The following is a 15,059-nucleotide window of genomic DNA, read 5'->3' as shown; positions in this document are numbered from 1 at the left end:
AGGGAACACAAGCAGGGGGAGTGGGAGAGGGAGAAGCAGGCTTCCCGTGGAGCAGGGAGCCCGATGTGGGGCTCGATCCCAGACCCTGGGATCATGACCTGAGCCGAAGGCAGACGCTTAACGACTGAGCCACCCAGGCGCCCCATGGAGAGGGAGAGAGTCTTAAGCAGACTCTGCACTGAGCAGGGCTCGATCTCACAACCCTGAGATCATGACCTGAGCCAAAATTAAGAGTCCAATGCTTAACATAACCAAGCCATCCAGGCACCCCCGTCCCACAAAGCCTATCTTTTAAGGCAAAACATGAGGTCTCATGTTTGGTCAATTGCTCTTTCCAATAAATACATACCAAGGATGGTAATAACTAGAATTATTGTGATGATTTCACAGTGTATACAAATATCGAATCATTATGTTGTAACCTGAAATACAGTGTTATAGGTCAAGTACATCTCAATAAAAACAAATATATAAATAAGTAATGGGCACCGATTTTGTGCCAGGCCCTGAGCTGGACAGGGGAAAGCAAAACGCACACACTGCCCTCTCAGAGCATTTAGGGAAGGTGACAAAATTACATACAGAATAACAAAAAGTGGGAACCAGCAGAGGTGCTCTGAGAGAGCACTGCTGGATGGAATGGGGCGGTCTCACTGGCTGGAACCATCTCATCCGCACTGGCCGCCAGGCCTGAACACTGACCCTGGGCACACTCTCACCCTTGGCACATCCACGGGCTACTTCAAAGCCAAGGGAGCTTTGAAACTGGCAGGCGGCAGCAGTAAGGAGCACAGCGCTGGAGCCAAACTGCCTGGGCTGGATCCCCACTTTTCCACTTACTATGACCTTGGGCCTGTGAAAACATCCTCGAGCCTCCTCTGTAAAATGGGAATCATTAAGAGCACTTCCCTTACGGGGTTTAAAAACCAAGTGAAGTAGTCCCCGCAAAGCAGCCCGGACAGCGCCAGGTGCAGCGAGAGCACCGGGTAAATGACAGAGCTCCAGAGCCGCCGCTCTTCCACAACCTCCATAAACCCAGCTTGCTCGCCCTCGGAGGAACTGACATACTTCGTCACTTCACTCTGTTACCATCACTAACTCAGCTGTGAGCTCTGGAGGCTCCAGTGACTCGGCTCTGAGCAATCCTGATACTCTGCATACCCCCCGCCCTCTTTCCTCTAATACTCGGATCTCAGGGTATGATCTTACAGTCATTTGTGTAAATTCACTGTACAAGGACGGGATTTGTCTCCTCTGCTGGATTTTTGTGCTTGTGGGACAGAAACCGTATCTGCTTTGTTCACTATTCTCTACTTAATGCCTAGCACAGGGCACGCCCCATAGTGGGCACTGAGAAACTCTCCACTCGGGCGAAGGACGGACACCAGTCACACATGAGGGGCTCATGACAGCCGACACAGGATCCTCACCCACCCTTACCAGGCCTGTTCTTCTATTCAGAATATAGTTTTCAACATAACCAGGATGGATCTGTTCCTTACCATGTATTTACATATATGGTAGATTTGGAAAGTCCAGCAAGAAACAAAAAAACATACACAGTGCACCACGTGTGTCCTCAAGAGGGAAACGAGATGAAATCTGGCTTTCAAGGCCAGGGGCGCCTGGGTGGCTCAGTCGGTTAAGCATCTGCCTTCAGGGGCTGTCATGATCCCAGGGTCCTGGGATCGAGTCCCACATCGGGCTCCCTGCTCGGCAGGAAGCCTGCTTCTCCCTCTCCCACTCCCCCTGCTTGTGTTCTCTCTCTCCCCTTTCTCTCAGTCAAATAAATAAACAAAATCTTTAAAAAAACAAAAAACAAAAAAAATCAAGGCCGTATCTGAGGGCTAAAGGTGCAGAAAAGCCAGCCCGCAGGCATGAAGCTCCAAGGAGGGCCAGAGCTGGACTGGGGAAGGCAGGGACGTTTCAGGGAAGTCACTGTGAGTTTGGCTCTTGCAGCCTCCTGCCTTTTGAGGTGCCTGGTCATCTGTTCAGCTCAGTTCCACATTACTTGTCCCTTCTTTTACTTCACTCTTTAACCACAGAAACTTACAAGTAGGTGTGTGCATATACTCATTCATTCATTTTTTCATCCACAAACGTTTCCTGAGCACCTGCACTCCACCCTCACACCCCCTTGCTGAGCCTGTGCTGGGGACCCAGAAGCGATCCAGACAGCACCAGGTCCTGCCATCCACAGAGGGCACACTCATAATTCCTGACTGTCACGACTGTCACCATGGCCACACAGTACTTTGATCTCACTCTCCAGAGAGCCCCACCACTGGAGTGGCCTCCCCTGAAGACTTGCTCTGAAATGCCCCTTCTGAGCTCCAAGTCCGGGCCACCCTTTCACCTCTCCAGTGAAACCTGGTTTGGGACCTCATCGCGTAACAGCTCAAAACAGAAAAAGAAAGCGGTCTCTTATTATTTACATCTCACTCTCTTCGGAAAAGAATTTGAAGTAGCCGCAGGCAAGTTACTGGGGGGAGGGGTGGGGAAGGCAGTGCTATTTCTCAGAAATGACCTGAAAACAAGATGCCGTTTTTTGACTACCAAATTAAAGGCCAAGATTACTCACCTAAGCAAGAAGGCAGAGGAACTGCTCTGTCACTGAGCTCTGGTGGCAGGGTAAATGCTCAGTAAACCATAAGAAAATGTGGTACTGGGTGCCTGGGTGGCTCAGTCGGTTAAGCGACTGCCTTTGGCTCAGGTCATGATCCTGGAGTCCCGGGATCGGGTCCCGCATCGGGCTCCCTGCTCGGCGGGGAGCCTGCTTCTCCCTCTGACCCTCCTCCCTCTCATGCTCTCTGTCTCTCATTCTCTCTCTCGCAAATAAATAAAATCTTAAAAAAAATAAATAAATAAAATAAATAAATAAATAAATAAAATCTTTTAAAAAAAAGAAAATGTGGTACTGAGGATCTTTACAAAGGGCCATGCCCCTTGGCCAGTGATTGAATTATGTATAAATGGTCACTACCATGTTATTTATACGACAGAAAATCTGGAAATGATATCAGATGGTAGGATGGTTACGTAAAACATATTGACAGATTGGAATATTATTAATCTATTAAAATTATGTTTAAGCAGGTTTTAGTCAGGGGCGCCTGGGTGGCTCAGTTAGTTGGGCATCCGACTCTTGGTTTCGGCTCAAGTCACAATCTCATGGGTTGTGGGATTGAGCCTCATGTCAGGCTCCTCACTTGGCAGGGCGTCTGCTTGAAAGAGTCTTTCCCTCTGCGCTACCCCCAACAAAGATAAATACATCTTAAAACAAAAACAAAAACCACACACCCTAATTTAGGTTAAAAAAAAAAAATCCTACAGGGGCACCTGGCTGGCTCAGTCAATGGAGTGTGTGACTCTTGATCTCGGGGTTGTGAGTTCGAGCCCCACAATGGGTGTGGAGATTACTTAAAAATAAAACCTTAGGGGCGCCTGGGTGGCTCAGTTGGTTAAGCGACTGCCTTCGGCTCAGGTCATGATCCTGGAGTCCCGGGATCGAGTCCCGCATTGGGCTCCCTGCTCAGCGGGGAGCCTGCTTCTCCCTCTGACCCTCCTCCCTCTCGTGCTCTCTGTCTCTCATTCTCTCTCTCGCAAATAAATAAATAAAATCTTTAAAATAAATAAATAAAATAAAACCTTAAAAAAATTCTATAAATCCTATATTCAGAATGCACTCCACTATGTAAAAACAAAACAGAATGAGGTAAGGTACAACTGTTCCCACCCCATTCTAGAGGTGGGAAACTGAGGCTTGGGACAGAGAGGCTCAGGGTCACAATGGACTCAAAGCTCACCACATTCATAACCTCAATGCTATACCCCCTCCCTAGGAGCAGAGACAAGATAGGAGACATGCTAGTTCACAAAATAAAAATCACTTCAAATGGATTTGGCTCCCCACCCCAGAGCCCACCAGTTTAGAATAATGCCAACCACTCAGTCAGACTCCTATCCAGCCAAATACTGATTCTCCTCTAAAAAATGTCAAGTGATTCCTGAGCTTGACTCTCACCTTTGAAGCAGAACATTTTGACTAGTATGCAAAGACTGTATGTAACTTACAAAAAGAAGAGGACAAGGAAATTCTAAAACGCAGAGACAATTACGTAGAGGGCACGCAGAGAGATCCACAGCCCCCCGCCGCAGGGCCCCTTCCCTCTCAGTGTTGCCAACCGCACCCTCTACTCACAGAGCGGTTCTGACAGAGCCCTCTGCATTCACACTCACCCTGCCTGGTCACAAGCAGCAGGGAGACAGGGGCTTTTCTCTAGCCCAGCACTTGAGTGGCACATGACCTTGACTCTGGGCATCTGCTGCTCTCTGCCAACGGCTCTCACCGAGGGAAGATGGCACAGGACATTCCCGTGACTGTGGTCTGACAGTAGGAGAAAAGATGGGAGGCGCTGAACAAGAACTGCAGCTGGGCTGGGGGCCCAAGAGCAGCTCAAACACAGGCTAATGCCAGGGGTGGGGGAGACATAGGGCTGCAAAGCAAACAACCAGGCAGGTCTCGCTGACAATGCTGCCCATTATTACAGTCTGTTCTCAGGGGCCTCAGGTTCCCATCTGCCAAAGTGGGATAAGGAAATGTCACAGGGCTCTTGTGAAATTCAGATTTGTAAAATGGACATAATGCCATTATTGGTGGTGCTAATATAGTCGACCCTTGAACAACACAGAGGTTTAGAGGCACTGACCCCCCGTGAACACGACAATCCACATATAACTTTGATTCTCCAAAAACTTCACTACTAACAGCCTACTGCTAGCCGGAAGCCTTAGTGATAACAGAAACAGTTGGTTAACAAGTATTTGTGTCCTATCTATTACATACTGTATTCTTACAATAAAGTAAGGTAGAGAAAAGGAAATGTTATTAAGAAAATCACAGGGGAGTGCCTGGGTGGCTCAGTCGTTAAGCGTCTGTCTTCGGCTCAGGTCATGATCCCAGGGTCCTGGGATCGAGTCCCACATCGGGCTCCCTGCTCGGCAGGAAGCCTGTTTCTCCCTCTCCCACTCCCCCTGCTTGTGTTCCTGCTCTCGCTCTCTCTCTCTCTATCAAATAAATAAATAAAATCTTTAAAAAAAAAAAAAAGAAAGAAAGAAAGAAAATCACAGGGAAGAGAAAATAATTTTACAGTACTGTACGGTATTTATCAAAAAAAAATTCATGTGTAAGTGGACCTGCACATTTCAAATCTGTGTTGTTCAAGGCTCCGCTGTAATTGAAATCTGACTGCGTTGGACAACACTTAGACACTTACTAGGTTTGGTGACCCTGGACAAATGACGGCCTGTCCAACAGTCAATATCCTCATATGACAATGGACGATCATAATAAGATCGGCTCTCACGAGGGCGTTATGAAGATTTAATGGGATTGTGACACATGTAAAGCTCTTAATCAACAATGATGAAAGCACAACAGGGGCCGGGCCTTTGTTTAATCCCTGCTGTCCGATGAGGCGGACTTAGGGTTATGCCCATTTGTCAGACTGAAGAGCGGAGCAGTGCCTCACCAGGATGGGTTTTCTCGCCAGTCTATCCGCTGACGGCTGTGAGGCACTAGACCATCCTTACGGGGCACCTCTGCCCTTCCCCTCAGCTCTCTTCTCTCACATGGCACTGCCTTGCTTTCTGAATGACTGCGGTCTGCGTTCTCCACCACTGATAAGGCAGTGGCCCCAAAACACCAAAACAGAACAACCACCACCAAAAAACCACTGCTTTTTTTCTTTCGCCCTTCCTACAAATTATTTTTAAACATCTGTGGTCATGACAGCAGCAAATCAACAAGTACTCGACTGCCACCCCCTTATCGGAACCCACTTCCCTGTGGCCGTCTCCTCCTCAGTGGTCCTTGTCACTGCTGGACACTGCTGTAACACCCAGTGGGGAATGCCAGGCCCGAATGGGAACGGCTGCCCTTGACCTGGTCCGCAAAGGTCCCAAGTTCTAAAATAAGAAGTTCCCTCTGAACAGAACTCATCACCAAATCAAGCTGAGGCCGAGAGACAAAGACAATTACAAATCCTAAAAACAAGGAGTTAAGTAGGGAGCGTGGTCGGGCAGGGAGAATTGGAGGAGGAGGCATCAAAACACAAAGTTTTCTAGAGTCTACAACAGGAAAAAAAATATTACAAAGCACCCACCATCAAGACACCTTGCAAAAGAATCCACACGGAGAGGATGAAAAATGAGATATAAAATACCAGAAAGCTCTAGTAGGGGCGCCTGGCTGGCTCACTCAGGAGCATGAAACTCTTGATCTCAGGGTCACAGGTTCAAGCCCCAGGTCGGGTGTAGAGGTTACTAAAAAAAAAATAAGTAAACCTAAAAAAAGAAAGTTCTAGAAGAATATACAAGAAATGGCTGTTTCCTCTGAAGTTACCTATACATTTTACTAATCTGTTTCATTTTTACAATTTAAAAAAGGAGAAAACAGAACTACTTTGAAGGCTCTCATATATATGATCATCGCAAGTATAAAGTTCTCAAAATCTCCATTTCTACAGAGGCCACGAAGTGAAGGGACTTGCTTAAGGTCAAGAAATATATGCAGAGCTGGGACCTAAACTTCTTCTTTCCATTTCCAACTCTGGAGACTTCAAGGTATAGGTGACTGAGAAGATTCTACGGGCAGGAGAAAGGAGATGTGAACCCCAAACTTGTCTGGCTAGATTTACAAACCAAGAAAAGAGCCTAATCCCCCAGTGAAGGGCCCTGACCTCTCCAGCTCCTACCAGAGACAGGAGCTGCTGGTTGTTAACAAGCCCTTGCTCTCTGGACACAGAAGTTAAAGGCGTGGAAATACTTCTCCATCCTTTAGATGCTTATGGCACAGTCCTACAGCTACGTCTGGGTCTTCCAGGTACTTCCAGGCTTGTGCCACAGTGGAGAAAAGGACTCAGGCAAATTAGCACCATCTAAGCAGCTTTACATGAGCCTAAAATAAACTAATGAAGCCACAGGTTAAGAATTAGCAAAATTCTGGGGTGCGTGGGTGGCTCAGTTGGTTAAGCATTTGCCTGCCCTTGGCTCAGGTCACGATCCCAGCATCCTGGGATCAGCCCGCATCGGGCTCCCTGCTCAGCGGGGAGTCTGCTTCTCCCTCTGCCTCTGCCCATCCCCCACTCATGCTCTCTAATAAATACAATCTTAAAAAACAAAACAAAACAAAAAGGAATTAGCAAAACTCTCCAAACGTAGGACAGGTGGCCTCAGCAATCAATCGACCCACACTGACCAAGCCCATTCTGCATCAGGCCTCTGCTGGACAGTCAAGAGACGAGGGAGCCCACAAGACAGCCCTCAAGTCAGCTCTGTTGTCTGGGGGTGGCATGGGAATTACAGAGGAAGGAAACCCAACTCAGATAAGGGGAGTTAGGTTCCTGGAGGTAGCACTGGAGCTGAGCAATGAGGGTTAAGTGGGAAGGGCTGAAGCAGGATATTCCAGGCAGAAGAAATGGAAATGTGCATAGAAATGAAGGGGGTGACAGCAAGTAGTTCAGTAAGAGTGTAGGGTTCAAGGACGGCAGAAGGGAATGGAAAGGAGAAAAGAGATCAGTGGGTCCCAGGTCTAGAATGCCAAGCCACAAAGTTTAAATTGTATCCTGATGGCAAAAAAGATTCATGGAAGGGTTTCAGTTTTTAGAAAGATCAATCTGGTGACTGAAAATGGATTAGAAGGAGGAGCTCTAAAGGCAGAGGCTGGTAAAAGGACCACAGCACTGATGAAGGCTGCCGGTGAGAGGCAGTCCTATGGGAGAACTCGTGGTCATCTGAATAGGAGGGAGGGAAATCAGGTCTCCAGTGAACTCGGGTTCCAGAGAGCACCACACAGAGTGCTGGGCTGGGCTCTAGGTGAAAGGAGCTGCCAATCATGCATATGAACTTCACGAATGCCCCGCAGAAGAGAAAAAGGCAAATAGGCTGGAACAAAGTTAACAGCTTAATTTGGAGCATTGGCTTCCAACAGATTCATTCTGGCTCTGGGTAAACACAGACAGCATAATAGGACACCTCATCTTTAATCCACCCACAACCAAAGAGGCTCAGCAGGGGGAAGTGAGTTACAAGAGGCCACCACTGTATCTATGCCCTCTGCTCCCCTAGTACCTGCCTCCAAGCCACCATTTGTATTTTTAGTAAGTTCCTGCCCAGCTCCAGACAGAAGGAGAGTGTGACTTGTTTACATGCAAACACACCCCCTACAGTCTGCCTACCACTACTACTTGACAGAGGAAATTCTTTTTTGCAGAGCAAAGGCCCATAGTGGAGGCCAAGGAGACTTGCTCATCATCTCCTACCTAAATTCATCAAGGCTTTGCTGTTCTGGTGATGTGCGGTATTTCTCCCACAGCAAGGGTCTCTAGGCACCCTATACAGCTCTTTTCCAGAGGAACTGTACATGCAGAATACCAGATTCAGACCTCCCCACCATCTGAAGAGATGACGAGGATGTGCTGTTAAAATATGCCATTTTCGGGGCACCTGGGTGGCTCAGTCGTTAAGTGTCTGCCTTCAGCTCAGGTCATGATCCCAGGACCGTCCTGACCGTGCTGGGCTCCCTGCTCAGCAGAGGCCTGCTTCTCCCTCTCCCACTCCCCCTGCTTGTGTTGCCTCTCTCGCTATCTCTCTCTGTGTGTCAAATAAATAAATAAAATCTTTAAAAAATATATGCCATTCTATGGACCCCGCACAGATCACCAATAAGCCCTTTGCAAGTATTACTCATCAGCTATCAAATATCAGCATTTTTCCAGGTGCTGAGAATTGGTTCATTTGGAGACTATTTTTGTTTTTTGTTATTTTTAACGTTTTGTTTTGTTTTTTTTTAAGATTTTATTTATTTATTTGAGAGCGAGAGCACAAGTGGAGGTAGGGGCAAAGGGGGAGAGAAAGAGAGAAAGAGAGAGAAAAGGTGAGGCAGACAGACTCCCTGCTGAGCAGGGACCCCCCCCCACACAGGGCTTGATAACAGGACACGGAGATGACCTGAGCCAAAGTCAGATGTTTAACCAAGTGAGCCACCCAGGCGCCCTTATTTTTAACTTTTTTTTTTTAAACATATAATTTTTTTAAAGATTTTAATTTATTCATTTGAGACACCGAGATAGAGAGCGAGAGAGAGAGAGAGAGAGAGCATGAGCAGAGAGAGAGGCAGAGAGGGAGAAGCAGGCTCCCCAATGAGCCAGGAGCCCTATGTGGGGCTTGATCCCAGGACCCTGGGATCATGACCCGAGCCGAAGGCAGACGCTCAACCATCTGAGCCACTCAGGCGCCCCTATTTTTAACTTTTGAAGTAATTTTAGACATACAGAAAAACTGTACACAGAATTCCTGTATAACTTCATCTAGATTTCCCAAATGTTAACATTCTACCACATTTATCATTATTTCTCTATATCTACACATACTCATTTTTTCCTGAATGATCCAGCATTTGCCCCTAAATACTTCAGGGTGTATTTCCTAAAAACAAGAATATTCTCTCACATAACCACAAAACAATTATGCAAACCATGAAATTAACACTGACAGACTGTATCTAATCTATAGACCTTTTTCAAATTTTATCAACTGTCCCACTAATGTCCTCGAAAGCAAAAGAAAAGTCTTCCCCTGCTCTCGAATCCAATCTAGAATTCTCCATTCCACTTAGTTATCGTGTCTCTTTGTTCTCCTTTAATCTGGAACAAGAGTTCCTCAGTTCTTTGTGACACTTTGAAGAGTACAAGTCATTTACTTCACAGAATATTCTTCTATTCGAGTTGGTCTGAGGTTTCCTCGTAATTAGACTCACATTACCCACTTTGGACAGGAAATCCAGAGTGGTGGTGTGTCCTTCTCAGTGCATCCTCTCGGGATGCATTCCCGGAATATCAACTTTGATCTCTCGGTTGAGGTACAATCTGTCAGGGTTCTCTAAAGTCTCTCTCTGTAATTAGTTAAAAAGTATCTTGGGAAGAGACATCTCTTCTATTTCACAGCAAACCTTTCCGTTAGGTTTAGCATCCATCAAGGATTCTTTTTTTTAAGATTTTATTTATTTATTTGACAGAGAGAGACACAGCAAAAGAGGGACCACAAGCAGGGGGAGTGGGAGAGGAAGAAGCAGGCTTCCTGCGGAGCAGGGAGCCCGATGCGGGGCTCGATCCCAGGACCCTGGGATCATGACCTGAGCCGAAGGCAGACGCTTAATGACTGAGCCACCCAGACACCCCTCCATCAAGGATTCTTGACTGAAACAACTTTTACTGCTATGGTGATGGTCATACACAGATTTTTTTCACTTCATCGCTCCTGCTTTATTCTTCTATGAAAAAAAAATTTCGTCTCTCCCCCATTTATTTACTTATTCATTTATCTATCAGTATAGACTCATGGGTTCTTTTTTTTATTCAATGGGTTATAATCTATTATTTACTTGATCCTCCAACTGTCCCAGATTTCAACAGGAAGAGCCCCTTCAAGTTGGCTACTGTGTCCTTCTAACATGACCCATAATTCTTCCCCCCCACCCACAGAAAGCAGAAAAATAATTTATTCCAATAGATGGCAGAAATAAGAAAGTCATCCTGAAAATATACTTTGGTGCAATTCTGTTGGGACAGACAGTTCCTCTGAACATGCTCTCCTACTGACTGCCCCTTTGGATTCTGTCTTGTGACAGTTAAACACTTTGCTGATGCCCATGTTGTGACCAGGCAGGAGTCATCTTCAAATTCACAGGTTCCAAGGAGAGAGCAATGTATTTCTCAGAAGAATAGCACCTTCTATCTCAGAAGAGTGCACAAACACTTTATAGAGTCAGCATAGTTTCGGTTAAGTAGGCACATAATTCGTCAAAATGTAAAAAAGGCTGACAGGAAAAAATACTGCATTGTAGAATAAGATATTAAAATGTGGTGTGAATATTTAAGGCAGCTGATGGCCAAAAGAGGCAAGTCAAAGGTGGTCTGGGTTTGGAGTTGATTTTGCATCTAGAGGAATTCTCCTCGTGACCTCAATGATGGAGCCCTGGAGAGCAGGTCTTCCTCCTTAAGGCCAATGATACTTGAGGTACCAGATGGTTTCATTTTTCAACTGTGGTCCAAAGAGAGGGTTGAGTTGGGCCAGAATTGCAATCGGCCAAAAGAGACAGCAGCAAACTGAACAGGTTACCAACATGGTGATGATAACTCCCCGGTTGGGACCCTTAGGGATGAACCAGAGCACGCAGAAGCGGACAGAGCCCGAGAACACGTTCGTTACGAGGAGAGGCACCGTAAGGCCGTTATGCGCCATGGCTGTCACTGGAGCTACCAGCCCCTGCCCAGCCGCCTCACTTTGGTCCCACCCCATGACCCATCATTCTTTGAGCACATCTTTACTTTAACAAGCAGGATCTGGGCATGAAGTGTATTCATGGCTTGCTACCAGAGTGTCCTTGCTTCTAAGCCCTCTCAACAAACAGAACTAGGAAGTACACATGCATACATGTGAAGACACACACATACACACATCTATTTCTGTATCTACACAGAAAAACCATGAGTTCATCTGGTGACTCCAATTCCCATCTGATCTCACAGCCTTTCCCACCTTCCATACTTATAGGAACTCCCTTTTCTGGCAATAAAAAAAAATCTGATTCTCATTATCCACAATATATTTACCTATCTGCTCAATTCTAGAACAAACAGTAACTAGTTTCAGAATTGCTAACCCATACACCACTGTGAAAAACAAACCTACTAATTAGAGTTCGGTATTTGTTTATAGTTCTTTTTTCTTTAGTCTGAGGGTATATATTCAAAAGCTGCATGGGTTAGTTCCTTTTTCCTGCCTCAGTATAGTAATGGCCTCATTTGAAATAAATACTTAATATGCTGTAAAGTAAGAACACAAATGAGCGCAAAACTGTGACACAGGACATGGGTACCCCCTCCCCTGTGGCAGTTTCCCTCTAATTGGCTGGGCCTTCAGAAGCTGTGGAGCTTTACGAACATACAGATATGCCAGGCTCCCCTAGTTATTTTGAGCCAATAAATCTGAGCTAGGACCAGGGAATCTGTATTTTTCAAATGTTCCCTGATTCTGATATCCTATCAGTTGGAGAATGACTGGCTGTAACAATAAAAGCCTAGGGGAGCCTGGCTGGCTCAGTCTCCGGGAAGACCATGCGACTCTTGATCTCAGGGTCGTGAGTTCGAGTGCCACACTGAGTGTAGAGATCACTTAAAAATAAAATCTTAAAAAAAATAAAAATAAAAGAATAAAAGGCTTTTAAAAAGCAGGGCCCTGATGATCTCCCCTCCAGCCAGCTCTGAGAGAGTTCGTACTGGTCCCCTGCAGGGACTGCTCCTCTACCTGCAATCTTCTCACCTCTCTTCAGCCCCTAGCAAACACTTCTTCTTTAAAAGCCAGCTCAGATGTATTGTCCTCTGTGAAGACTCGTCGGCTTCCCAAAGATGGCCAGACCCCCCATTCCCTGAGCTCCTCGGTAGTTTATTATGAAGTAATTCACACATGCTGAAGAACAGAACAGCACAACACAACAGCCTTCTCCAGAGCCCTGTTACAGCTCTCTTCACGAGGAGAAGTATTTGTTTCTCTTTTCCACTGGCAAGCATCTGATGAGGATTCCCAGGCACAGGATCTGGCATTTAGCAGGTGCTCAAACAATGTTTGGTTAAGATTATTTTCAGCTTTAATTCTGTGGCTCAAAAACGGCCTAAGTACTTTTCCACGACTCATCAGAACAGAGACCGAGAAAGTTCAAATTGCCAAGGATTCTCTGCTAAGTAATTCTCCTTTTGTGATGAAGCCCATCTCTTCCTGCTCTGGGCTCAACCTGCATGTTATTGTTCATGCTGGTAAGTGAATGCTGTTTCCATACTAGACCTGATATTTTTAGCACTCCTGTTATGATAAACTCACAGTAACCTCAAAAAGAACAAATCAAAGTCAACTTTTTGCCACAGGAAACCAGCTCACGCTTAATGTTTTGCAACATGCCATGGGAGAATAATAAAAAGATGAGATCTTTTGCTCACAGATGGCGAGGCCAACTCTCAAGATAGTGGAAAAATGCAGCAGGAAGCATGCAGTCTGGCCACTATCTTATTAAGTAAACTGGAAAAACACTCGACACTCAAACCAGGCAAACACACACGCACACAGACACCAGAGCAGCTGCTTCACCAGAGGCCGAACTGTGAATGGGGCAGTAAGAAACACCTGCGTGTGAGGGGCTGGAATCGAGCCTGATGGGTGCCTGAGAAATGGGCAGGCAAGAAGATCCTGCAGGGACACCAGTGGGCAGGCTGTTCTCCCTCTAGAGTGGACCAAATGATCAGACTAGCAAAAGCCAGTCACTCAGGCAAAAAATACTTACTTACGGAGCACCTACTATGTGCTCTATTGGGTGACAGTGAAACAAAGTCGGGTCCCCTACGAGGTTTTCTTGGGCGTGCACCATAGCCGAGCAAGCACTGCGACCTCACTAGGAATTCCTAAGGCATCATTAGGTGTATAAGTCACCTTCCTAGAAGGACTCTTCGGAACAAATTCCAAGGACCAGGAAAAACTGAAAACAGCTTACATGCCTTTCAAGATGAAACTGGTCACAAACAATGGTACACCCAAAGGAATACATCATGCAGCCAACAAGACATAGGAGGTCACTCTATACATGCTCCAAGATCTTTCCATCTCACTTAAGGCAATCCAGTAGAAAAAAGCAAGCTGCTTTAATAGTTTGGTTTACATATGCACATGCATGATTATAACTGTTAATCATTTTCCAAGAAGACAGGAGTCTTTTTTTTTTTTTTTTTTTTTTTTTAAGATTTATTTATTTGAGAGAGAGAGAGCAAGCATACAGTGGGAAGAGGCAGAGAGAGAATGCCAGGCAGACTCCATCCTCAGCATATAGCCCGATGCAGGGCTCAATCTCACGACCCTGAGGTCATGAGCTGAGTCAAAATCAAGAGTCGGATGCTTGGGGTGCCTGGGTGGCTCAGTCGATCGTCTGCCTTTGGCTCAGATCATGATCCCAGCCTCCTGGGATTGAGCCCCGAGTGGGGCTCCCTGCTGAGCAGGGAGTCTGCTTCTCCCACTCCCTCTGCTCCTCCCCACTACTTGTGTGTGTGTGCTCGCTCGCTCTCTCAAATCAATAAAACTTAAAAAAAAAAAAGTTGCATGCTTTTTTTTTTTTAAGATTTTATTTCTTTATTTGACAGAGAGAGACACAGCGAGAGAGGAAACACAAGCAGGGGGAGTGGGAGAGGGAAAAGCAGGCTTCCCGCGGAGCAGGGAGCCCGATGCGGGACTCGATCCCAGGACCCCAGGATCATGACCTGAGCCGAAGGCAGACGCTTAACGACTGAGCCAGCCAGGCGCCCAGAAGAGTTGGATGCTTAGCCGACTGAGCCACCCCAGATAGGCAAGAAATTCTTTCTAAATTGGAGATTTTTTTTTAAGATTTTATTTATTTGAGAGAGAGAGAAAGAGGGAGAGCAAATGAGCACAATCAGGGGGAGGAGCAAATGGAGAGGGAGAAACAGGTTCCCCACTGAGGAGAGAGCCCGATGGGGAGCTTTATCCCAGGACCCCGGGATCATGACCTGAGCCAAAGGCAGACGCTTAACCGAATGAGCCACCCAGGTGCCCTGGCAAGGAATTCTTAAACAGTTTCCCCCACAAATTGGAAGTGGGGAAAATGGGGAGGGTATAACGAAGAAAACTTACCCTTTTACACCATTGTGAATTCTTTGAAAACTGCTTACTGTGATACTTTTTCAAAAAAATAAAACTCAAGTGTCACTTGGGGGAGGAGGAAGACTATCTGGGTCAGAATTCAGATAATCTTTGTGTCTAACACATATCTGAACCAGGGTTTTCTGTACTGTGGTGGTGATCCCATTTCTCTAACATGGAGAGCTCCTGATTTACAGTTTAACAAAATCACTTAGCTTAGAGGTGCACATTACAGATGTAAGGAGCAGAGTTCATGGATCTGGTTCTGTCTATAAAACCAAGCATATGCCCAAGCAAGTCAC

General features: G+C 46.2%; 2 protein-coding genes across 2 annotated transcripts in view; both read right to left on the bottom strand.

Moving 5' to 3' along the window:
• Positions 1–15,059, bottom strand: part of SAE1 (SUMO1 activating enzyme subunit 1) — a 79,202-nt gene that overhangs the window by 20,951 nt on the left and 43,192 nt on the right. The gene's annotated exons all lie outside the window — the stretch shown is intronic.
• Positions 10,536–11,784, bottom strand: LOC117998192 (V-type proton ATPase subunit e 1-like). The gene has a single exon (XM_034986853.1). The coding sequence runs from the start codon at positions 11,356–11,358 to the stop codon at positions 11,056–11,058; it is 303 nt and encodes a 100-aa protein (XP_034842744.1). The 5' UTR covers positions 11,359–11,784; the 3' UTR covers positions 10,536–11,055.

The sequence above is a fragment of the Mirounga leonina genome, unplaced genomic scaffold (assembly GCF_011800145.1).
Source record: "Mirounga leonina isolate KUSES-001 unplaced genomic scaffold, KU_Mleo_1.0 Mir_376, whole genome shotgun sequence".
Taxonomy (NCBI): Eukaryota; Metazoa; Chordata; class Mammalia; order Carnivora; family Phocidae; genus Mirounga; species Mirounga leonina.
Note: the sequence above shows the minus strand (reverse complement) of the source record. Positions and strands in the feature narration are given on the sequence as shown.